The sequence below is a fragment of the Martes martes genome (assembly GCF_963455335.1).
Source record: "Martes martes genome assembly, contig: SUPER_18_unloc_1, whole genome shotgun sequence".
Taxonomy (NCBI): domain Eukaryota; kingdom Metazoa; phylum Chordata; class Mammalia; order Carnivora; family Mustelidae; genus Martes; species Martes martes.
The window spans coordinates 1,345,481-1,368,972 of NW_027666704.1; the positions used below are offsets into that span (position 1 = coordinate 1,345,481).

General features: G+C 49.3%; 1 protein-coding gene across 5 annotated transcripts; it reads right to left on the reverse strand.

The window, feature by feature from the left end:
• Positions 1-4,723: 4,723 nt before the first annotated feature.
• UBFD1 (ubiquitin family domain containing 1) lies at positions 4,724-23,408 on the reverse strand. Of its 5 annotated transcripts, none has more exons than XR_013968473.1 (8): positions 23,190-23,363; positions 22,678-23,007; positions 21,322-21,530; positions 18,105-18,170; positions 17,845-17,950; positions 16,491-16,541; positions 13,913-13,995; positions 11,079-11,470 (listed from the first exon to the last, which is right to left on the reverse strand). XR_013968473.1 is itself a non-coding variant. In XM_080831720.1 (8 exons), exons 1-7 carry the CDS (start codon positions 23,212-23,214, stop codon positions 13,915-13,917), a joined length of 888 nt encoding a protein of 295 aa, XP_080687846.1. In that variant the 5' UTR covers positions 23,215-23,363; the 3' UTR covers positions 11,079-11,470; positions 13,913-13,914. The 5 variants fall into 5 exon arrangements, 4 of the variants coding, with proteins under 4 accessions (XP_080687847.1, XP_080687846.1, XP_080687845.1 ...); XM_080831720.1 differs by having other exon boundaries at positions 16,471-16,541; XM_080831721.1 differs by lacking the exons at positions 11,079-11,470; positions 16,491-16,541 and adding an exon at positions 4,724-4,850.
• Between the last annotated feature and the right edge of the window lie 84 nt (positions 23,409-23,492).

Here is a 23,492-nt window from a genome sequence, read left to right on the forward strand (position 1 = left end):
GTGGAGCCCAATGCAGGACTTGAACTCATCATCCTGAGATCAAGACCTGAGCCAAGATCAAGAGTCAGATGCTTATCTGACTGAGCCACCCAGGCACCCCGAGTCTTAACTTTGCTTAATAATTTTAAAGATTTTCTGATTAGTCACTGGTATTCATGCATATAAAGAAAAATGACTTTTCTAGCAGTGTATCTGAAATTTCTCTCCCATTGTCTTCAGTATAAGGAGTGAGTATTAGTGAAAAAAGGACTTTTTGTCTTAAGTTTTATCAGTTGTGTAGCTGGCACCAGCATGTGTGACCAGCTTTTCCTCCCTGTCCTGTGGATCTCTTTCCAAATTAACAGAATTTAATCCTTTGGGAGGATAGAAAGTTCTCTTGGCTCCTGGAAGGTCAGTTTGACCTGGGTCCCTTTGTCCTCCTTCAGTAAGTAGCTGCACCACACCTTTTGTTCTCAGCACTGTGTGAGGTCCTGTGTGAGGGCGGAAGCAGCCAGTTACCTGGCTCCTGATGAGCTTTCGCTTGGAGACCGGTCAAAGTAATTGCTTTACTTTTACCGAAACTTCTAGTTTGTAGGAGGGAGGAAATCAAGGGCTTGTGATAGGTAGCAAGTAGTGACACCGAAGTGCAGGGACTGTGAGGGACACTCAGCTGGCAGAGGCTCCTGTGGCTGCGGGTTGAGACGGGCCTGGGTTCCCTCCTGGGGACGCCCGATGCTGCCAGTTCCTGCTCTGTAGCTCCAGGCACATGAGACAGACCTCCTTCATCAGTAACAGGAAGCACTTGTCATTACGCTGCAGCTTATATATACACATCTTAATACTGTACAAGTTCTTGGAAGGTGCCATATTGGCGCATAAGGAGCATCCTTAATCTGGCACAGCAGCACCTAATCTGCAAATAGCTTGAGTGCTTCCTGGGTGCTGGGGAGCCACGAGGGAACAAAACAGGCTGCGGTGGCTCCTTTGATGGGGATGGACCACAGTTTAACATCCGGGGTCAGCTGTTCTGGATCTTTTAGCCCTTGGCAGCTGCACAGTTTGCCCAAAAATGCATCCGTGTTCGTTTCTGCTGAAGGCCCCACAGTTCTGCGGCGCTGGCACTATATAGACCACTTTGCTGCCATCTTAACCACACACCTGGCAGGGATACCCATTCATGTCCTCTGTAGCTGGGAAAGTCTCAGAGGAGCCAGAATAAGGGGGAAAAGTCACTGAGTACACACAGATAATTTGCTGATGATGCTACTTTAGGATCTGGATGTTAAGCAGCTGCAAAGATCTTTTACTCTAAGAATTTGCTGGAAAAATCTTTGACGGACTCGTGTGTCAACACAGGTAGGCAGTGAACTGGCCCAGGGTAGCATTCCAGAGGGTGTGTGAATTAAAACAGAATAAATGAGATTGTGTGCATTTGTTTTTTTGGTAAGATTTTATTTGAGAGCAAGCATGAGTAGGGAGAGAGGGAGAAGCAGACTCTGTGCTGAGCGTGGAGCCCAACCCAGGGTTCGATCCCAGGACCACAAGATTATGACCTGAGCCGAAGGCAGACGCTTAACCGACTGAGCCACCCAGGCGTCCTTGTGCATTTGGATTTAATAGCCTCCTGCAAATGCCTTTGAGGATCTGTGGTAGACCATTCCCTTGCTGCCAGGGTGGCTGTGAGGCCAGTCCTGACCGGCTTCCTGCCCTGTCTCCAGTTCTTCCCCATCACTCTTCGCTCTTCTGTGTCCCCCCAACAGCAAGCGCATGCATTCACTCCATGAAACCATTCTACGCCCACCACGGACCAGGCACACTGCGAGGCAGGGCCTGAGCACACATCTCCACTCTCCAAAAGCTCACGGTGTGTAGGGGAGACTTCACGTCCACGTGCTGCGTCCTACACGGCAAGAGCAGTAATGCAGCAAGCCCCGCTGCTCCCGATCTGATGGGCTGAAAGGGATGTCTACCTCCGGGTTTGCCTGGGATCATTTAACCTGAATCTGATCACAAGGAAATGAATCTAGAAGGTGGGACTTTAAAAACATGTGTCACGGGGGAAAAGACCAGTACAACTAACTATTCTAAATTAAAAGGGACCAGAGGTATGTCAACTTCATGGGATACGAAAGGGCCAGGGGAAAATGTTTCGAGAACTGGACCGTATGTAGGTGACATAGCAAGTCCTATTTCTCAGGTCTAATGACAGGATTGTGGAGCACACCTTATTCTCGGGGGACAGAGACACCCTGACATTCTGAGGTAAAGCAACAAGATGTCTCCGGCTAACTTTCAGAGGTTCAGCAAAAGAAAAACAGCGGAAACAGCACAAAGTTAGCAACTGGCAGCCAGGAGACAGGCATGTGCATGCATCTGCGCATATGCGTGCTCACTAAACTATTCCTTCCACCACTTGGTTTGAACATTGTCAGACCAAAAAGGCTAAACTTCATGATACATGTTACACAGAGTATATCGATGGTACTGGTGGATAGCCAACCATATGAGATTGACTAAATGGAAACAATTCCACAAAAAAAAAAAAAAAAAAAAAAAATTTACACAGTGACATGGAAAGATCAATGTTTTAAATAAAACATAAATAGCATGAACCCATGTCTGTAAAACACATATCCAAATGTTAGTAATAAATGCCATGATGTAGAAATACACTGGCTTATTTCTGTTAATCAGTATTTTAAAAAAAAAGATTTTATGCATTTATTAGAGACAGTGAGAGAGAGCATGAGAGGGGAGAAGGTCAGAGGGAGAAGCAGACTCCCCATGAAGCTGGGAGCCCGATGCGGGGCTCGATCCCGAAACTTTAGGATCATGACTGGAGCCAAAGGCAGTCGCTTAACCAACTGAGCCACCCACGTGCCCCTGTTCATCCGTATTTTTAAAATAAAAACCAGGGCGCCTGGGTGGCTCAGCTGGTTAAGCATCCGACCTTTGATTTTGGCTCAGCTCATGATCTCAGGGTCCTGGACCTATGTGGGGTTCTATGCTCAGCAGGGAGTATGCTTGAAATTCTCTCTCTTCCCCCTGCCCTCCCCACTGTGCTCTCTCTCCCTGTAAGATAAATAAATCAATCTTAAAAAAAAAAAAAAATTATGAAGGAGCACCTGGGTGGCTCAGCTGGTTAAGTGTTTGCTTTCGGCTCAGGTCATGATCCCAGGGTCCTGGGATCAAGCCCCTCACTGGGTTCCCTTCTCCTGCTATACCCCTGCTTGTGCACACACATGGTCTTGCACATGCTCTAATAAAATCTTAAATTTTTTTAAAAAATAATATTAAAAAAATAAAAGTACGTGAAAACTGAGCAGAGGTGCTGATGTTTGGGAAAGACGCTGGCAGGCAATGAGGCCCAAGGAGAGCTCCTAATGTTCTGTGGGAGCTAGCCAGGCAGGCAGGAGAGCGGCGTACACTAAGACAGGAGGTGTGGCGTCAGTTTGGTCAGTCTGCGCACTGCTACAGCATGAACTCATGGGCAGGCTCCTGACTGTGGCTGGGATCAGGTCACAAAGCAGGGGTTTAGTCTGGCTAAGGAACATGTCAGCAGCAGGTGCTGACAGGATCTATAGGGGAGACAGGGTCAGATATATTTGGCCAAAGGGTGGGCTGAGGGTATGGGAGTGGTGGTTAAAGGAAAAGCCCATGAGAAAAATGCAGATTTGGGGATTGGGAGGACAAGGGATGGACTGGGAAGATATTCTGGGAATAAAAATGGCAGCACTTGGTCAGATAAAAAAGGTAGGAGCCTAGGATCTCAAGTGGATGGCGTGGGTGCTGCTCGAGTTGCTGTCTGAAGGGCGACAGAACTAAGGGCAATAGAATTTCAGTTGGGGACTGTTGGATTTGTTTGCAGGATACCCAAGCAGATGACAAATAACCAGCAAGAGCTCAAGAAAAACTCCGGACTGGAGCCACGGGGCTGGAGTCTTGAGTGTCTGCCAGGCACTTCCCCAGTGCTAGTTCCCTCCACCCTGCTAAGTCCCCACTGAGTTAAGCTCTCAGCCTTAAGGGCTTGAAGTGAGAATGACTGACCCTCAGTTCCTGGGATGGATCCTTACATGTGTGACTTTTACCTCCTTCAAGGATGGATCAGACCTAAGAACTGAGTGAGAGGATTACCTACCACTTGAAATTTTTTTAGCAAGTACATGTATTACTGTATTCATTTTATTTTTTAAAGATTTTACTTATTTATTTGTTAGAGTGAGAGAGAAAGAGCACAGGCAGGCAGAGGAGAAGCAGGCTCCCCGTGGAGCAAGGAGCCCGATGCAGGACTCGATCCCAGGACGCTGGGATCATGACCTGAGCCGAAGGCAGCTGCTTAACCAACTGAGCCACCCAGGCGTCTCTACTGTTTTCATTTTTAACATGGTAGCCAATTAATAAATGTCAGGGTTCAAAGTTTAAAAACAGAACTTACAAACACAAGTGAGCGTTCTTTTTTTTTTCTTATTACATTTATTTATTTTCAGCGTAACAGTATTCATTGTTTTTGCACCACACCCAGTGCTCCATGCAATCTGTGCCCTCCCCAATACCCACCACCTGGTTCCCCACCCTCCCACCCCCCGCCCCTTCAAAACCCTCAGGTTGTTTTTCAGAGTCCATAGTCTCTCATGGTTCACCTCCCCTTCCAATTTCCCTCAACTCCCTTCTCCTCTCCATCTCCCCTTGTCCTCTATATTATTTGTTATGCTCCACAAATAAGTGAAACCGTATGATACTTGACTCTCTCTGCTTGACTTATTTCACTCCGCATAATCTCTTCCAGTCCTGTCCATGTTGCTACAAAAGTTGGGTATTCACAAGTTAGCGTTCTTAACACACCTACAGCTAAACCAGGGAAAGAAGAAAGTCTACAAAAGAAAACAAAGTAGCCGATCAGTTCTCCACCATAAGCTGCTATCCCAGAGCACAGGCTAGCTACAGGTGAAGCCCGGCGTTGAATGGTAGCCTCTGGCAGGCACGCAAGCCTGGCTTGTGGTTAGCTTCTCTGTGCCCATCTCCTCTAACGGGTGGAGCAGGGGGCGACCAGGGATGTGGTGAAGGGCTGGCAACAACGCGGGTGAATAATCTGACCCAGTGCCCGTCACCCAGTTAAAGATCGATGAATGAGCTGGTGTCACAGGACCTAAAGGCAATGTGTGCAAGTCCCCTACCAAGTAGCTTGTCTTGGGATCTAGCAGGAGGTCAAAACGCTGCTAGGTGGTCTGCCAGAGCTGCTGTTTTCTAGTTTGGAGTGTCTGAAAGCCCCAGACCAAGAATGGTCAACCAGGACATGCCTTAGATGCAAAGATTCCCACGTTTGTGTGTTTGTGGAGGGCAGGGGCAACAAGCGCCCTGAGAGCTCTATCTGGCAAAGCAGAGTGGGGGTTAGCCGGCCAGGCTCCTGACAACCTGACTCGAGCGCCTGCACCGGGCTAGGTCTGAGATTCTGGATTTTCTGGTTACGGGAGCCAAATCACTCTGCTTATGTCATATGAATCAAGACTGTCGCCAAAAACCAAGAGTTCTGAGTCCTGGAGCCCTCAAGTCTGTAGGTCCTGGACTTGGATGTGGGAGGGGAGCCAGAGTGATCAGCGGATGGGAGGATTGTGCCCCTGCCCCAGCCTCTGGAACCTTGGCTCTGACCAACCATGACAAACCCACGACATAAAAAAGAGCAAAGACTCAGAACAAGAATGGAAGAGGAGATCTGGGGGTCACAGTGTAAATTAAAACGAAAGAAATATATGGGCGAAATTCCTTTTAGGTGAGACAGAAAAACCAAGACTAGCAACAATAGAAAAGATAAAATGGTATTGAAAAAAACACAAGATTGTCATAAAGATTTAAGAACAGGCGCATCTGGGTGGCTCAGTTAGTTAAGCGTCTGAACTCTCGATTTTGGCTCAGGTCATAATCTCAGAGTCCCAGGATCAAGCCCCACGTTGGGCTCCACACTCAGCGGGAAGTCTGCTTAAGAGTCTCCCCTCTCCCCACAGCTCGTCCTCTCAAATAAATCTGAACGCACATGAAGATTACGAGTTGGGAAAAACTAGCTCTAGAAGATACTTTGGTTTGTTTATCAGGTATTACTGAATCGATAGAGGAGTTTTCTTGGGGAAGACAATGCTGTTGTGATAAGGTATGACAGTCATTCTGAGACCAGTGCTCAATGCCATGATGTCAGCATGTCTGTCAAACATGGTGGTAAAATAAAGTGCACGTGTGCCTAGGGAAGAAAGCAAGCATGTGTGGTTAACATTTTAAGAAATGGTAAAAGCTAGGTGAAAAGTATGAGGTGGTCACTGTAGCATGTTTCAACTTTCTGTAGGTTTCAAAATGTCCAAAACAAAACAAAGTAAAAAAGGGGAAAACAGCGAGGAATCAAAATTAGGTAAGTGGGAGGGGGGTAAAACGAAAGCAAATTTGAGAATTCAGAGTTACAAAACGGGGTGAGCGGTAGGAAAGGTTCTATCAAGGAGGGTAAGGCTAACAAGGCTTCAGATCAAAATTAGTCTTGGTAAACTAGGGAAAGCCAGAGGGGTTAATTCTGGCTCAAAGGAGCCAAGTACTGTTGGCACAGAGCTCATGGGGGAGAAGCACATCATATTCCCACAGCATGGATGGGCCAACCAGAGCACCTCTCGAGCCAGAGTAGGAAGAAGTCATTGCCTCTTGCCCTCATGACTGTCTGGTTCGTGGGGTCCCTACCGCAGAAAGGGATGTTAGTTACTACTGCTGAGAGAATGCTAGACCTCTCCCCAAAAGGTACTGTAGATATTCAGGCTGGAGTTCATCTCATTCTCCATCTGAGGACAGTCGATCATCCTGTAAGTTTGAAGGTGCCTGAAATAACTTCAAAACCGGCATAAAATCCCCCAGCACCCTCTGAGCACACGGAAGATTCTCCAGGTGGGCAACAGCCAATGTACAGCACGTGGCACAGTCCACCCTTGTCTCCCCCACAGAGCAGATCTTTTAAGGACCTGGCAGCACTGCTTTGGGACTGAGATACTGGGAAAACAGGGGGTGGGAGGGTGTTTGTGTGTCAGGGAAGGGCAACTTGACCAGAACCTTCAGGAACATTTACAAAGTGTGCAGAGGAGAGAGGGCCCCGTGGATGATACTGGGTCAAAACCAGCTGTGACCAACTATAATGACTCCTCATGCCAAGGACTGTTTTGTCCTGTTTGGGGAAACAGTTCCCCCCCTCGGGCACTACCCCCACTAGGGTACTAGTCAGAAAGCATAAGGACGGGAAGCAGCTTCCCTCTGATGCCTGGAGGCCAGAGCACAGAGGAAGGCGGCCCTAACCTGAGTGCGTCTGACTGACCAGTTGGTCATTCTGGCTAACAGAGGAAATAAACCAGAGTCATTGTACCAACTGTTTTGCATAGGAACAAATTTGGATATACTTAAAGCCAAATAAATAAGCGTGACACAGCAGACCACAGCTGGCAAAAAAAACCCAAAAACCACACACCCCAGGCCTAGTCCCAAATATCGGTCTATCCCCAGTATGGAGCAGGCGCATGAAAAATTGGAAGGAAAAGGAGACGCAATTAATTATCAAACTTTAATTGATAGACTAATCTTACAGGATAAACAATAAGACAGCTAGTCAAGGTTACACTTTAAAAAAAATCCAGCAGCGCAGATCTAATAGACTAAATACGTTCATCTCCTCCCAAACAGGCATTTGATTTAAAAACAGAAACCAGAACAGAGTGCACACCACAAGGAAACATGGTACTTACGTATATTGTCAAATAATTCTGCAGAACTCTTTAAGAAAGAAAAGGAAAGAGGTTTCTAGAAATTTAGAAAGCAGTAGAACCACCCAGCCTGGCAGGTCGAGGTGCCAGAAATTCTGCACTTCGGAGGGCTCCTGACCACCTGTAAGTCCGGAGAGGCCGGCCGGCCCTATTAGGAAGGAAACAGGTGCCAGTCCTCGCCGGAGAGGCCTTCCTCACAAAGCCTTCAGACAAAGGGACCATCCTTTTCCAAGACAACAGGCATGAAGAGAGCAGCAAGGAGCAAGAGAAAGGTCTCCCTCAGAAGATGGGGTGGAAAGCAAGCCTGCCCTTGCATGGCCCTGGCACACGGAGTCTATCCCTTCCCCTTCGCTGCCCCAGCAGAGAAAGGGTGGGCCAAGTGCAAGAGCCAGGATGGCTCCTCCAGGCACGTGGTTAAAGTGAAGAGAAGAGGAAAGCAAGTCCCTTCTGGCTGAAATATGGCAACTTTTCTGAGACGTGGCCAAGTGGCAGAGTTGGTCTCTTTGGGCCTTGTAAGGCAGAGCAGCAACTAAGGAGCCTACCGAGGCCTCGCTGGCCCCCACGGTGTCCACGGAGCACCCTTAGCTCAGTTCAGTCTCATCTAAAAAGAGCGAACGCTACTTGCAAAAGGCCCAGCTTCAACTAAAATACTTCATACCAGAGGAGTTCCAGCAGCTCGCGAGTCAGCTTTTCAGAGGACCGGACTGACAGAAACGGAGCTGCGAGGGCCTGGCGTCTGGCACGGGTGACCCTGTCACTGCTCTGCCAGTGGTCTCAGGGAGGGAAGAAAGGCCTGCCGTCCGTGAGCAAAGCCCCGGAGGATGATCGCCAGCACAAAGCCTGGAGGAGAAAGCAGCCCCTGGGGAGGCTCGGCGAAGCTCCCCACAGGGAAAAGATGTCGAGCCTGGCTCCTTGCGCGCCGAGCCCCTCCCCAGGACCAGCTCCTCCTGGTGCCCGTCCTCTGCCACGGTGAGGGAGGGCACAACCCCAGCGAAGGAACTGCACAGAAACAATCCTGAGGACAAATTAACACTGTGATGCCACCGAGGGGGACAAGGACTTCAATTTGCTAACACAGATTTAGTCGGAACATTCTGGACCGAAAACAAGGTTAGGAAGAGACCGCTCACGGGACCGAGGGAAAAACCGGGAATACTGCTGTGACCCAGACATGGATCTTAGTCAAATACTTCTCCCAGTGGCTTCTGGTGCTGTCCACCTCTGCTCTCCCGAGGGCTCCCAGCAAGGTCTCCATGCAGACAGGGTCAGGAGCTAGAGCTCGAGATCGTTCTAGCAAATTTACTGAGCTCTGTAAAGCAATACTCCAACGGCTCTGTACGAAAAGATGTCGTTGACATTATTATTTATATATAGTATTTTGAAGTAAGGAAAAAAGCACCATTTTACGTAAAATAAAAAGACTCACGCAGGCTTTGGTCCTGTCTAGAAATGACAGCAGCCTGAGTGAGAAGCAGTTTGGCCCTTGGGGAGCAGGGAGACAAGGGGACATATACGCTCTCACTGGGAGGAAGGTGAGGGGGACAGAGGGCACGGGCAGCGACTGAACAGGGCAAACAAGGAGACCTGGCGGGAAGGGCCTCTGAGAGCAGCACTGCGAGGCCAGTCTGGGGATGGAGACACCTGCTTCACGAGAACAAAGGTGGGTGTGTGGCACTGTCAGGACACGTCTCCAGGACAGGGGCGCTGGCCGACAAAAGAGGGCAGTGTTCAGACTGAGAGGACCCTCTGCTTGCTACGGCAGCGTTTCCTCTGCAGACCCGTGCGCTGCAGAGGGAGGCTCTGACAAGTAGCAAAGCGGCCCTTTTTCTCCAGGAACTGCAAGCCAATGAGGACAGAAAAGCCGCAGCGACTGCTCCTTCGAGGGATGACGAACAGGCGGTTTCTTGGATGCTACACTTCACAAGAGGTACGTATGCCCCCCCCAAAAAGCAAGAGTAGAGTTCCCTGCCCAGATGTGTAACTGGGCAAGGGCTACCCCGTGAAAAGCACGAGTCTGTCTACATGGGCTGGATTCCTGAACTACGGCTTGGAAGGGAAGGGCGCAGAGCGTCACCAGGAACTGGCTCACAAGGGTTAGTCATCTGAGGCGAACACATGCTAATTACATTTCACAGGATGAGGGGGAACAGCCTAGAATCCAGAATGCGAAGTTTGGAAAATCTCTCACCAAAACTTACTATGAGAGCCTGCAGCCAGGGAGAGGAGAATTGCAAAGACAGCCAGCAGGGAAACAGCGAAGAGCACAAAGGGTATCATTCACCAAGAGACTCGCCCTCGTGTCCGAGTTCATCGAGCCGTAAGGAGACAACAGAAGCTCACGTGTACCAAGAACTTAAGGGCTAAAACCAGAAGAGGGTGAGCTAATCACGAAAGCAATTTATCACATTTTCGATGTTTAAGCACATCGGCCAACCCACTAGGTCAACATGTCTTTTATTGGGAAAGGCAGCATCTCTGAACCTGGGATGAAGGACACTTGAACATAATGCATGAGCAGAAGGACCAAATGGAGAAGCATAATTGAAATAATCGTTGGACTGCTTAAGAGTTTCTCGGAACTTCAAAAGAAAGAAGGATCTGGGCCTGTGGCTATAGGGCTATAGGAATGGTCTTCCATCCAGCTCCTCCTTCAAGAGGACTTTGTCGGCCTGGGAGCTGTGGCTTTTGGGCAGTGCAGCCCAGGCACACCCATGCCAGGCTGGGCCTCAAAGCCCTATCAGTGAGGGCACCAGACAACCAGGACACCAGCAGGTGGAACTCCCCAGATATTGGGGTCCAAGGGGCAAGACGTTTAGAGGGGAGTCATGGTGAGACACTCTGCTGCTCAACACGTGGCACAGCAGGTGCACACGCTCCCTGCCCTAGACCAAACAGCTCTTCCTCTCCAGCCGTGCATTCTCGAGCAGCAGCATGGTGGGAGGGAGGCCAGGAGAGGAAGCATCAACGAGGTACAAAATCAGGAACTGACATCTTTGGGTTTTTAAAACAAAAATTCAAATCTAGGAAGTGAGAACATAAAAAAGGGAAAAGAATTAAATCTGAATCCATGGACAGAAAAATATGGCTTACTAACCCCCCCTTCATTTTGCATACAATTTTAAATAAGAAAAACCAAAACCAAAACCCAATTCATCACAACGCAGTCCAAATGTTTGCAACCGAAGATTTATGAAAATATCTCAGTTGAAATCGCTTAAAAAATAAAATAAAATAAAAAGGAAACCAGCAAGCTTTTGATCATTCCTTTCTAAATAAAACTGGCAGATCTCCTCTCAAACGCACTGAACAGTATTCCACACAACGTGCTCGGAACTCAGATTTATTGATTTCCACCGTATGGACTTTAAAAATGGTATGAAGCTGACTGCCAGAAAAGGGAACCGGTGATTTTAAGTTAAAATTAAGCTAATGGTGAAAGTACATCACCTCTGGCTTCAGTCACCACATCACCTTAGAGTGGATATAGGTTTTTTGTTTGTTTTTGAACAAAGTCCCAGAACTCTGAAATCCAGGGATGCTGCAGGCCTCTCCCAGCAATGTCCTTCACTTTGGGTCAGTCTCCTGGGCCAGAGGTGAAAGTGCTTTCAAAAATACTGCCACTTCCCCAGCACAGTGTCTTTGATTGCATCCACATATTGAGTTGGGACCCAGTACACCCAGTAGTAAGAGGCTTCCGTGGGGCCCAACTGAAACGCCTGGAAGGGAAAAAGGAAAACCAAGCGGTACTTCAGAGGTCGGGAGACGGAGCAGGCAGCGCGACAAACATGGGGGGTGGGGATGGGGGGGCTGAGAAGGAAGGTACCTAAGGGAAGGGGAAACACTGCGCACACAGGGAGTATTCTCCTGTACCCCGCCCCCCGACAAAGGTGGTGGGAGAGTTAAGCATAGCCGAGCCTAAAGCAGTGGCTCCCAAACTTGGGTGTGCATCAGGAGCATCCAGAAGGCTTGTTAGAACAGACTAGTTGGGCTCCACCCCCTAGAGCGTCTGATCTGGGAGGTCCGACCAGAGAAGGAGGCCAGAGAATCTGCATTTCTAACAAGCTGCCAGGCAATGTCGTGCTACTGATCCAGAGACCAGTTTGAGAACCACTGCCCTAGAAAAACTGTCACACGTGCATAAAGAAACAGATCTGAAATGTTCACAGCAGCACCGTCACAACGGGTAACGACCTGGAAACAACCTACGTCTCCATCGGTTAGGAAACACACAATTAAAAGGGACGTGGCCTATTTGTATGAATGAGGGATCCTTTTTCAAAGGTATGAACCGGAGCTACAGTTGATAGAGACAAATCACAATGTCGAACCAAAAACAGCTGGTTGCAGAACGATACATACCATGATACCTTTTATGAAAACTGAAAAAAACACAAAACAGTACTGCATCTTGTTCATGGATTTATACAAACACAAAGCAGAGAGCTGGGAAGGATCCACATGAGAAATCATGCTCATGGTAATGGGGGAGGGGAAGACAATGGGGACGTATTCATTGTGGGTAGATTTTCTTTTATTAAAAAAAAAACAGTTTAAAGCAATTCACAGAATATTTATGACAGTCATTTCTTGGTGATGGATATCTGAGTTTGTTATAGTCTTCTCTGTTCTCTTCTACTTTTTTAAACATTTCCCTAAGAATGAAAGCACAGCCATCCCTCTCTGATGTGAACTATGACACCATTAATCTAGCTGCTGAAATGACACCTGCAAAATGAGCAGAGTACTTTCATTCAGACAGAGGTCAAGGTGCCACTCCATGGCGTTTGGTAAAGAGAAGGGACTATCAGCACTCCTCTCTGCCAGAAATGACCCGAGAGAAATATAAGCATTTGAACTGAGTATTAAAGCATTAGCCGTCCGAACTGATTTCCTAAAGGATGTCTGAGATGGTCCTCTCAACCTGCTGGGACTCCCACTCACCAGGCTGTTTGCAAAGCGGGGCTGCGAATGCCACAGGGCAACATGGGGGAGATGAACATTTCAAAAGGGAGCGAAGGGGCCCAGCTGACAATATCTAGAAGCCAACTTCGTAAACGGGAAAAATAAATGAGTAGGCAGAACAAATCTGTCTGCAATCCTTTAAGGATGAGGGGCGGAAGGGCAGCAGCCCCAGTGACGCAGTCACTCTCAGGACACCCAGGAGCCTGCAGTGCCGAGACTGCAAGCCCAATCATGGACTGGCTTCAGCACAGACACCAACAGGGCAAAAGACGGGCCCGGCCATCTGTGCAGAGACCTCCCTACAACCAAATCCCACTTTCCCTGGGATCTTCCAACGCCTCCCTCTGCTGGGGACCTCTGTAACCCCGATGCACAGGTCAAAGCACTAGCCGCTCCTCAGCCCTGCAACGGGGCTGACATAGCCATAGCACTGGTGGCTGCATGCTAAAAAATCTGCCCCCCTCGGCTGGAAAAGGCAGGCAGCCCTTGCCCCATCCTACGGCTGGCTCAGGGCAGGTCCCTGTTGGAGTAACTAAACTTCACTCTTAAAGCAGCCCCTCCCAACCATGCTGGGAAAATTCGGGGGCGTGCCCGAGCACTGCACTTCACTCCACGCCCTGCATCCCTGAACTCCCGGCTTTGCTCTGTACAAACTTGGGGAATGCCTCCAAACATTCTATCTCGAGAAAGAACAGCCTGCTCTCTTCAGAGTAAACCTCCGTGCGGGATGACGACCACAGACCCCGTCCTCCCCACGATGTCCTCAGCCACCTGGGAAGAGCACCACCACCACAGAAGCGGGACTGTCTGTGTCCTCACAAATGCCAAGGCTAGTGGGAGATTTTGTTTTATACGCAGGACAAAATTTAAGATGAAAACCCACAAGCCAATCCTCCTCTTTGTGTTTATTTTCCTGATCTAAAGACAAAAATAATAAAAATGACAGGAAGATAGAGCTATGAAAACATATCCCCTTTAAAGTGATTAGAGGGTTGGGTGTTGCAAAAATAAACTTAGGAACAGGTCATGGATTGAGTTCTAAGGAGATGAAGAAAATGTCAGGGTCTTAAAATTGTGCGTCTTCAGAATACTGAGTTTGCTTCTTCGGTTAAGAGAGCTTCGTTAGAACTCCGGTCCCTGCTAGGTGAGCAGAAGCGGGAGTGCAGTGAGAGGCTAAACCACGCCGGGCTACTTACCATCATGTGGTAGTCTTCGTGTCCTTCGATAGGTTCACTGACCACATTTTTAATGGAGCCCATGGGCAATTTCTCAGTCCGCTCTAGTTGAGAGGGATTACAGAGATTACTCAAAGGCCCTCCTGTCCACTCCTGTGACTCAGCAGTCCCTTATCAGGGCTGGTGGCTCTGGGTTCTACTGTAATCTCAAGTCTCCCACGTGCTCTAAGGAGATGGGACAGGGTCGTCTGACCACCGCACCCAGGGCTCTGCTTGGCAGATGGGAACTTCTTGGGAGCAAACAGGAACAGGACTGGCCACAGCATATATTAAAGGTCTCTGAGAGCAGAGATAGTGCTTTCCTGTGTGATTTTCTTAAAGTCTGGCAATTTATAAACACCCAAGGATTTCCACTGCAGCCTTCTCGCCTGAGCCCAGCACTGGCTAAGGTCTTTGGCACCTGGGGGAGTGGCAGTCAAGAGGACCGAGAACAGAGGCAACAGCATGCCCCTATGGCTCGCACAGGCAGGGAGTGCTTGGGGATTTCAACTAGTCTCTAGCCCATCCTCCTCATTTGCCCTCCCCCCAACCCTTCCCTCTCCCGACCCCCCAACCCTCCACATACACACACCTGAGGAAGTGCTCTTAAAACATTTACAACCTCTTGCGATCAACCCTCAAGGTATCACTTATCACAGGGGGGTCAGAAGACACTTTGCAGCAACTTCAAGGGTGGCAGGTAAGAAAGAGGCGGCAGTGAGGGATGGCAGGAGTGAGAGGAGCCTGCAGGAAGTGAGGCCAGTGTCGCAGGGCGGGGCATGAAGGCAGGAGGGGGCGCAGTGTCTGTGCAACAAGAACCCGCCCCCCAGGAGCAGCAGACACAGCAGGGACCGGGACGTTCTCAGCAAAGTTAAATCAAGTCAGAAAAAATCATGACAGCCTTTGCAGAAAGAAAATTCTGGAAAAGAGAGAATCTGCCAATGGATGAGGGGGGAAAAACAGACCTGGAATTTAGAGGCCTGGGCTCTAGTCTAGCTGGTGACTGGAGACATTTTACTTCCATTCCGTGGGCCCTGGTGTCTGAAAAATGGGGGGTGGGGAGAATGGACGTGAAGGTGTCCATTCTGGCTGTGACTTTCAGTGGCTCTAAAACAGTGACCCACAGGCAGGATCTGACCGGCAGCTGTTTTTAAGATTGAAACTTTTTAAAACACCAGCCACCTTGAAAGGTCCCGAGATTTCACACAAAAAGATACATTTCTGGCTTCTCTTGAAAACACGATCCTGGGCCCACATTCCTGAGTGACAGCAATGAGCTCGACCAGGCTGGACGCCCCTCCGCACTGGGCACACACTCCCCCGGCCGCTTCTCCCGTTCTCACACGTTTCCTGCCCGAGGCTGCGAGGCTACCTCCCACGCTACCACGGGGACGGCTGAAGCTGCGAGAAGCCGGCCCGAGTGTCACGCTGTGAAACGCCCCACCGAGAGAGGGGCCAAGCAGCTGCCGGGATGGTCATCCCACAGCAGCTTCTTGCCAGCGGAAAGATGAAGCCGGTGGCTGGTGGCCAACTCCCCAGAACGGGCTGTTCTGCTTGGAGGGTGCTCAGGACGCCCAGAGGACAAGATTCCCGGCCAGCGAGAACACTGCCCGCCACACACTGCTACAGTGGTCTGCGTGGGAGTGAAAATCTCAGCCCCGTCGTCCGTGAAGACAGGACTCTTGGCCGTGCTCTTTCAGCAGGCTGGTGAGAAAGGAGACTTTCCACAGCCCTGAAACCCCAACCTATCCAGATTCTATCAAGTGCTGCCTTCGTGCCCAAGCGGTAAAGCAGCAGCTCCCCCGAGCTGAGAGAACACCTCCACCCCGGGTACAGGAGGGTCCACTTCGGGCCTGTGGTGAGGACGCGCTTCCTAACACAACCTCCTAACACAGAGACGCTCCCCGAGGAACCCATGAGCACTGACAGACGCAGTCCTCACTGGCCTCCCTGGCCCACACCTATCCTCCTGGCCCACAGGTAACTCCCTCAGCAGCTACCTTCCAGCAGACTGCCCGGAAGAGAAAGCGCAAGTGGAAGAAGAGGCAGGAACTGGGGAAGTCAGTGCCACAACGGAGAACTAAGCAAAGTCGCCTGTGAAGTTGCAGATGAGGAAGGGTCTGACAGACGCAGGGCAGCTTACGGAGGACGAGCACTGACCGTGTGACCGGGGAAAAGGGTCGAAAGGCCCGTGGGAAGACTCAGGAAGCCCCTACACGTTCTGCAACGCTTGCTCTGACCATGCAGATAGAGTTGAGGGTGAAAGGAAGGAGATGTAGCAGGTTCTCATAAAATTGTGAGAAAACTCCTGCGCTTTGGCATTTTGGTCTATGTTTACTTATTTAAGGACCAGCAGAGTGACAAATGAGAATACCTGCGTTGGCACTCGGGATGACAAAAAGCCTCATGCCCCACTGCCCCGCTGATTACTTCCTGTAAATCTGGGGTCCCACTCGAAGCAGAGTCATACCGAATGGCCTGTCCCTGAAACCAGTCAACCTCACGTGATGGGACCCCCTATACCTCTCTTTAGCATTTACCTCGAACTCTGAATACCTACAGTGCTGGCCAGAACCAGGTGAATTAGGCATGTTCGGTTCCCTCCGGGAATCTAACAGGGGGACAGACAAGTCAGAGAGTAATGAGTGCTCTGGGGAGGTAAACGGAGCGCTCTATGAACAGAAGCGGCAGCAATTCATTTGGAGGGTGGGGAAGGCGTCAGGGAAGGCTTCGTTAGGAGAGGACACTTAAGTAGGGCCTCTGGAGATTTTATTAACAACGAGGAATGGGAAGAAGGCATTCCAGGTAAGTGCCCGGCAGGAGCAAAGACGTGAGGCTGTGCAGAGCACGGTGGGAATTGCAGGCTGGTGCAGCTGAAGCCCACAGCGTGTAACGGGGCAAGCGGGGCAGGAGGCTGGGTCTAAAATTTGACAACACTGGACACTACGTTTAGGCATTTGAACTTGGCTCTTCCAGGCCAAAGGTTTCTGAGCATGGGAACCAGGGAGGAAGATGGGTAGGACAAAACAGAACACAGACAGGGCAGGGAAATAGGTTAACTCACTTTAACAAACCTTTAAAGATGCTAGGAGTCTTAATTGGCACAACAGAGTGGCAAAAAAAAAGGGACACAGATAATTCTGGAGTGTAACTGACAAGACTTTGAACCATCTGGGGGAATAGAAGGGGAGGAGAGTCAGAGACAATTCCCAGCCAACAGCAAGCAGCAAGCCCGCCCCACCAGGCACAGGCAGGGGTAGGTGGAGGCAGGCAGAGCACAAACAGGCAGGGAGGGAGGGGCGGGTCCACGGTACCAAGAAAATGCACCCAGTACGGGGACAAACTCTGACCTCCAGGGGCCAGGCAGGTGACATTTCATGAACAAAGCTGGCTCCATACGAAGCCCACGGACAGTGAGGACTGTGACATGGCTCGTCTGAACCTACTACTTTGGCTCCAGCCGATCGCTGCCATGTGAGAATGCAGGTCCAGAATGCCTACATCTTTTGACTTTTTTTTCTTTTTCTTTTTCTTTTTCCTTTTTTTTTCAAGAGAAGCCCAAAAACCCCCACATCAGATCAAGTGAAATCTCTCTGATTTTTACAGAATGTATGTAAATCCAAAAAACTCCGGTCTGGGGGCCAAACCTGGCCTTCAGACTACACATCTGGGACCTAATTTTGGGTACAAGTGAAGAGCCACTGTTGATGGACTGGCCCTGACATAAGACTGAAAAGAATGAGGGAAAAGGGTCCAAACAGAAGGTGAGCATCTAAAAGCAAAGACAAAAAGCCAGGGGCACGCAAAGCACAGTGAAGAGAGAGATTTCAGGAGAAGCACAGTCGCACTCATGACCGAGTGCTGCTGGGTGCCCGAGGCAGCAAGCCGGGAAGGGGCCAAGAGCAGGAGCCTACCTTTAGTGCCGATCCACAGCTGGTCTTGTTCCAGCTTGAAGGTGAGTCTCACTTTGCCTCCGGACTTGTTGTACATGCCGGATAACGGTACCGTTGGCAGGTGCTCCTGGAGGCACAGGAGCACAGTGAGAGACAGGGACCAGAAACAAAGACAGGGAAGGAAAAGGGACAGGACATGAGGACGTGATCACAGGAACCTCAGGGAGTCAGAAGGTGGGCCCGGCGCATTTTCAGAACTGTCACAAAGGAGTCTGGCTTACCTGGGCACCCTTAACAGATGGCATCACATCTTCGGGCTTTCCTTTATCCAACACTTTCCTGTGTTGCTAGAATGTAAGTCAGAAGAAATGATAAATGAAATAGCTGACTACATGTTAGTCATATTACTACCTTTCCGAAAAAAAGGAAAAAAGCCTTCCTGTTTTGGTTCAAAAGCTTTCAATGTGTACAGATTATGGGTCCTTTGACATTAAAGAGCAGTGCTGTCTGGCAGTGATGTCTCTGTTGATAGAAATGTCCAACCTCTGTGGTGCCTAAAACAGCAGCCATGAGACACTTGGTCTAGGAAGCACTTGAAATGTGGCTAATGTAACTAAGGAACTAAGTTCTCAATTTTACTGAATTTTAATAAGCTTTACATGGCTGTTATATTAGACAACAACGTTCTAGAGCAACTAAGGTTTCCAGATTGCTAGTTCAAATAAACTATCTCCTCCTCTGACTAAAAAAATCGCCACTAAAAGAACTAAACATCAGGCTAAAGAGAACCGCAAATGGTGGTGGTGTTCTAGTAGGTACAAAATGACATCCATTTCTGTCAACTTAAACTTCCAAAGAAACTTATGACAATGCTGGTGATCAGCCTAATGGCCTACAAGGGGCATTTCTTTAGCAAATGGAAACTCAGACTACTGCAGAAGTCTTCCCCACTGCCCTGCCCTCAACCTCAGCTGCACAGGCCAGGAGAGACCTATTTCCAAGATAAATGCCAATTACTCCACAGGCTGACATTAACAAGTCTCTGATCCTGTGCCCAACCCCCCCCCCCAAGGGTTTGAAGCAGCTTGTTAAGGGTTCTCATTAGGCTCATGGCTCCCTAAAACAGCTCTTGAGCAGCCCAAATGCCTGAGCTTGTCTCCTCTCCACTGGTGGCTTTATAGATCACCAGTCACTTTACCAAATGGTAAAGCTGAAACTATGGGGCAGCAAGTGAATGAAGGGCAACAACGCCACCAAACTGAAGCACCACAGGGTCATGAGCCAATTCAAACCCTCACTGGCAGGGAAGAAACCCTCTGGTGGAGATAGACTCAGTATTGCCAGACTGCTAGCAAAGGGTCCCCATAGGGATCAGCCTCGGATACCTGAGTAGGGTGACAAAAAGCCAGAAGAACAGGTCCCTCTCATTAGGCCACGTTAAGGCCACATAACTAGCATCAATGAAACAGAGCAGCAGACATTAACAACTTAATTTGACTCCTACCTCGCAAGCATCTTTTGGAAGAATTGTCCCTGTGCTGTGGAAAACAGTTTTAAGGCTATTAAGCTACCATCAGTAACTCAAAAGCTATGTTTAAGAAGTGTGTAATAGGGGCGCCTGGGTGGCTCAGTGGGTTAAAGCCACTGCCTTTGGCTCAGGTCATGATCCCAGCATCCTGGGATCGAGCCCGCATCGGGCTCTCTGCTCAGCAGGCAGCCTGCTTCCTCCCTTCTCTCTCTGCCTGCCTCTCTGCCTACTTGTGATCTGTCTGTCAAATAAATAACAAATAAAATCTTAAAAAAAAAAAAACTCCTTAAAAAAAAAAAGAAGTGTGTAATATTCCAAGGGTGTGACCAGTGGGGACACTCACTCACTTCTGACATACTCACATTTGATAATTTCATGTATGTGGCAGAGGAAACAGGCAAATGGGAAAAAAAAGTCAATTGTTACATTCTGTCCCCATATATGGGGGTGAAAGGGTCCAAATAAATACCTTTTAGATGTTAAGATGGATTTATAACTCCTCATCTAAAACCTTATAGGCAGGGGCGCCTGGGTGGCTCAGTGGGTTAAAGCCTCTGCCTTCGGCTCAGGTCATGATCCCAGGGTCCTGGGATCGGGCCCCGCATCGGGCTCTCTGCTCAGCAGGGAGCCTGCTTCCTCCCCTCTCTCTCTCTGCCTGCCTCTCTGCCTACTTGTGATCTATGTCTGTCAAATAAAGAAATAAAATCTTTAAAAAAAAAAAAATAATAAAAAATAAAACCTTATAGGCAAATGTTCTAGATTATAAGAACCAACTCTTACAGACTTTATAATAAACAATATGGCTTAAAATATGTTACACGTTATCCTCTCTAGGATCTGGGGCAGTACCTTGTCATTCAAACACATTAATGTTCCTACAGCAAAACATGGGCATTCACACTAATTCTGGTCAAGTTTTTTTTTTAATTAATTTATTTTAATAAACATATAATGTAGCTGGTCAAGTTTTAATGCCTGGTCAGGTTTTGGAAGCACACAGAGAGGATTATGGGCCTATAACAAAACTGTATCCTTCTCACACTACTAGCCATATGCCTTGGTGCCTAGAGTCACTAAAACTGATCTTGGTTCAAACTGTTCTTAAAAAAAAAAACCAAAACAGGAAAAACAACAACAAACAAAAAAACCCCAAATTGACCTACTGTACTCGGGACACAGGTTAAGTTGAGACTATCTGTTTTCCTGGAAAGCTGCTAGCCGTGGCCAAGAGACTCCATGACAATGAGTGGGGTTTGCTGGGTGGTAAGGTTGCAAGTGATGGTTCTTCCTACCAGTTCCCTCTGCAGTAAAATACTCTCTTTTCCTAATTACAAAAAGAATTTTAAGGGCTACAATGAGCACAAGACAAGACTGGATCTCTTCCACCCAAAATGAGCAACAGGATATAAAAAAAAAAAAAATCAGGCCCCCATTTCATGAACCAGAAGGGAAAAAAAAACCCAAACCCAAAGCCAGTATAGTTATGTTCCGAGTCAGCTTCATTAGGCTTCCTGAAAAAGTCAGCTTCAGAGGAACTCTGAAAGCTGCTGAGCTCTATGGCTATCCAGAAATGGCTTGTTGACTTGGGGGAAGCCACTGACCAAAACACAAATGTAAGCACTTGTACAAAATGGGGGGTGAATTCTCCTGGTGGCATTTTCCCCTGGCACTAGAGGAGAGAAACCCATGTCAGATTCCTTTCAATACCTGGTCTGAAGCCTGCCTATACAAAGGTCATATCCTAAAGTAAATAGACTTGAGACACACTGACCCGCCAGATGAGACAAAGTTGCAAATCTCAGGTAGTTGTCACCTCCACTCAACAGCCAGCCGCACCCAACTGCTGCCATAAATTTCCATCATGGACCCTGTCCGAAAAGGAGCTTATTCTAGGGAGAATATAACCAGCCAAGGCTCCAGAGGACAAAGCCTCAAACTTCCCAGGACTACCAGTCACATGACAGACTCACCTTCTGCCTGCAGAGCGGCTCCTTCTTGTTCTCTTCGGCCTTTGCACCCTGCTGGGCAGCATCTTTGGGTGTGTTTACGGCTAAAACATCATTTATCGTGGAGCCAACTACCATGATCTTGGCTCCGCTGGTCACTTTTATTTCTCTCAACGTCTTATCCTCAGGGACGAGTCCCTTATACATGACTTTCTGCATGGCAGGGGGGAGACCTTGGGAAAAGGAGACAATGAAAGGAAGGGATAAAAAAATGTATCTGGGGGTGCCTGGGTGGCTCAGTGGCTTAAAGCCTCTGCCTTCGGCTCCAGTCATGATCCCAGGGTCCTGGGATCAAGTCCCACATCGGGCTCTCTGCTTGGCGGGGTAGCCTGCTTCCCCTCCTCTCTGCCTGCCTCTCTGGCTACTTGTGATCTCTCTCTCTGTCAAATAAATAAATAAAATCTTTAAAAAAAAAGAAAGAAAGAAAGAAAAGAAAAATGTATCTGGACCAGAACTGTTTGGCAACAGACCTGGAAATGAATACTGCTCCAGCACCTTTGTGTACTCAGGCAACTCACAACCTCTCTGAGCCGGTTTCCAAAATTTTATAATTGTGATGGCAGGATTTCCTTCTGCTTAGACTTCTTTTAAGGATTAAGAAATAAAACAACATTTAGGGCAGTGTCAGGCATTAAGTCATCGTTCAATAATGTTAGCTATCATTCATTCCAAGTTGTTCCTCAAGCCTCTGATGACACAAATACTGAGAATCCACATGCCTCAGTTATACAGAAACCAGAAAGAATGAAGTTCTTGTTTTTACCATGCGCTCACAGGCTACAGAACGCAAGCTTAAAAAAGAAATCGTTTCAGTTGGTAAAGTGTTGTAAATGAGACAAGACTAAAAACTAAATGTGAGTATGTGTGAAGGGGCCAGCACCATAGTCATCAGCAATGTTTCCTAAATTTCCCTTATGAGACTTACCCAAGATATTTGCTAAAAATAAATTCCTGGCCACATTCCAGATCCATTGAATCAAACTCTTCAGGGAAGAGGGTTAGGGGCTGTGAATTTAACATGTGCCTCAGATGATTTTCATTAGAGATGTCTGGGGCAGCACTGATTGGAAGCCTGGGCCTAAGAGTCAGATCCGGGCCTGAATCTCGGCTCAGCCACTTTCTGGCTCTATCACCTTGGGTCTCATTTTCCCCATCTGAATAAGGGACATACTAGTACTTACTCCGGAGAACTATTCCCAGCATTGAGGGAGCGGAGGCAAAGAGAGTGGCCAGCGCGGTGCCCAGCACAGTGCGAGCACTAGGAATCTAAAGGCGCAGTGGGGAAGGCTGCCTGTCGCTGGACATTACCACTGCGATTACCTGTAATCGAGTGAATCTTCTGTTTTAGCTCGGAGCCTGTGCTATCCAGGGGGAATTTCACGTCGTGCTTAGTCTTATTCCAGATGATCTTCAGGTCCACCAGCTCCCTGCCCGCGCCGCCGCCCGCATCCTCGCCGTTGCTGACCGAGGCCTGGGCCGCAGAGTCCCCAGGGGGCTGGGCCGGGGCGGGCTGCAGGCTACCTCGCGCCGCGCAGGAGTCCTCCGCCGCCGCCCCCGCCGCGGCTTCGGCCTCCAAGCAGTTCAGGGCCCGCGCGGGGACCTCGGTCGCCACCGTCTCGGCCTCCGTGTCCATGCCAGGTTCCTCCATGCCTGCAAGGGGGTTAGGGGGTGGGCGCTCACCGCAGGTTGGGCCTGGAACTGAACCCTGCTCCGGCAAGGCCGGACCTCCGCTTCCGAGCCAGGCTACTCCCCACCGGACCGGGCCGCATCCCCTTCGGGGGCCCGCTTCACCTGGGCCCAAACAGGGCGCTCGCCACCCCCGCCACACTCACCATCCGGGGCTCCGGCCGCCGCCATGATGATTGTGTACAACACCCACCGCTCCCGCAGAGGCAGCTGGGAAAAAGCGAGCTAGCTGAGATTGGCCCCCGCAGCAGCCCCTAATCTCTCACAGCCTGGCCGGAAACAGGTGGACGTTTCTATGGAGACCCGCCTCCTCCGCTTCCCCGGCCCGGCCCCTGCCACGCTTTAGCTTTCGGGAGCCCAGGGGGGCGGGTCCGGGAGATCGCCCGCTCGTTGGGCTCTGCCCCCTAGAGGCCGAGTGGGGTCGCAGCCGCGCTGGGGGGCGTGGACTT